Source organism: Triticum aestivum, chromosome 3B, assembly GCF_018294505.1.
Source record: "Triticum aestivum cultivar Chinese Spring chromosome 3B, IWGSC CS RefSeq v2.1, whole genome shotgun sequence".
NCBI lineage: Eukaryota > Viridiplantae > Streptophyta > Magnoliopsida > Poales > Poaceae > Triticum > Triticum aestivum.
The window spans coordinates 54,988,346-54,990,032 of record NC_057801.1 but is presented as its reverse complement, the minus strand read 5'-3'; the positions used below and the strand labels follow the sequence as shown (position 1 = coordinate 54,990,032).

Below are 1,687 nucleotides of genomic sequence, written 5' to 3'. Positions count from 1 at the left end.
AGTCCCGGTTCAAAAACCGGGACAAATGGCCCTTACGAACCGGGACAATAGGCCCTTTTTCTACTAGTGGATATAAATGGTAGTGTATGTAAAGCTGTAAACACCCATTTAATGCTGGAGATATGGCGTATAATCCTGAGATCTTCGGCTATTCGCTTCCTATGAAGATGATTACATATATCAATGTTTGAGATATAGGCTTCCTAGGTATGGATTTATGGAGCATATCTCAGATGATTCCATCGAAGCTGCTGAATTTATTTTCTTTTATTTATGATATGATACACCGCCCGTTAAGGTGAACTATTAAGAAGAGACAGGGAGGGCAGCTGGAGGGAGAGACCCAGAGAAAACACGCCAACACCATGGCCATGGGCACATCCTCTTCGATTCTCGGCGGCGCTCTCCTCCTTGTCCTCGTCCTCTCCCTGGCCATTGATGTTCACGGTGGATCAAGCTCCAGCGCCGCGCCACGTTCCCCGCTGGATGACCTCTGCAACAGCCTCGGCAGCCACTACGTCACGTCGGACATGTGTGTGTCCGCGCTCTGCATCGACAACTCCTGCCGCTCTGCACGCAGCTTGCCGGAGCTCGTGGTGCTCGCCACCAGGCTGACAGTGACCAATGGCACGGTAGCCAAGGCCAGCATCGAGTCTGCGCTCGCCCATGCCAAGGACGCCAAGTTCAAGAAGGTCATGCGGTCGTGCCTGCAGCTCTACGTCGGCGCCGTCCCGCGGCTGCAGTGGGCGGCACGGTCGGTCGCTGGGGGGCGCTATAGCGGCGTTTCGGAGGTGCTAGAGGCGGCCTGTTGGCACGTCTCGGCAGAGTGCATCAATTTGGCCGGCGAGGTGGCGCTTCCCAAGGAGAACGGTGAGTTCTTCAGGATGGCCTACATCGTGCAGGCCGTCGTCGACTGGGTGAAGCTTAGTATCGGTCACTGAATTCATTCATGAACCCGCTCCCCCTCCGTAATAATTATATGGGCTGACTGAGTTTACAGTTTGGGTCAGTCACTTTTTTCAATCCACATCGGCGGCCCAGGCGTCTGGCTCCACGAGCTACCGGGCTGTGGCAGCTGCGATTATTCGGCCTTAGTTCCACCGCGCGCGTGCGTGCATGTTGCATGCTGGAAATGCATGATCGTAGTAGTAGATTAAAGGACAGCTAACATTCCACAATCCAGACCTCATGTTTTTACCTCATACAAGAAATGAACAAAGACAAAAAACAAAGAAAATATTGCTTTCTTAGGAAAAATGAATTATGGGGATAGTTTAACCCTAAGAAAATGAAAAATAAAAGTTAATATTACACAACTATGTCTGACATGAACAAATCATAAATACATGTTGTCAAACTATTTTCCTATAAACATAAAGAAGAATATATGGAAAACTTGCAACCTATTTCCCTCCGTTCCAAAATATAAGGTGTACTCGTTTTTGTGCAAGTCAACCATTTGAATGTTTGACCAAGATTATAGAATGAAATAACAACGTCAGAAATATCTAATAGATAAAATATGAAACAACTTCTCATATAAATTACGTATAGTGGATGTTAATATATTTTTCTAAAAACTATGTCAACCATGCACTCGTTTGACTTTTGAGAAAACAAGTACACCTTATATAAAGGAATGGATGGAGTGCTATGCAATAAACAAGTGTAAACTAGTAGAACTTCA

At 46.7% G+C, this 1,687-nt stretch overlaps 1 protein-coding gene across 1 annotated transcript; it reads left to right on the top strand.

Annotated features, from left to right (window-relative positions):
* The first annotated feature begins 338 nt into the window (after positions 1-338).
* LOC123064706 (uncharacterized) lies at positions 339-1,021 on the top strand. Its single transcript, XM_044488126.1, has one exon. It carries the CDS (start codon positions 366-368, stop codon positions 939-941), a length of 576 nt encoding a protein of 191 aa, XP_044344061.1. The 5' UTR covers positions 339-365; the 3' UTR covers positions 942-1,021.
* Positions 1,022-1,687: the final 666 nt, after the last annotated feature.

What these genes read in the sequence shown, in the direction of transcription:
- LOC123064706 (XM_044488126.1), top strand. Translation starts at nt 366, where the DNA reads ATGGCCATGGGCACATCCTCTTCGATTCTCGGCGGCGCTCTCCTCCTT.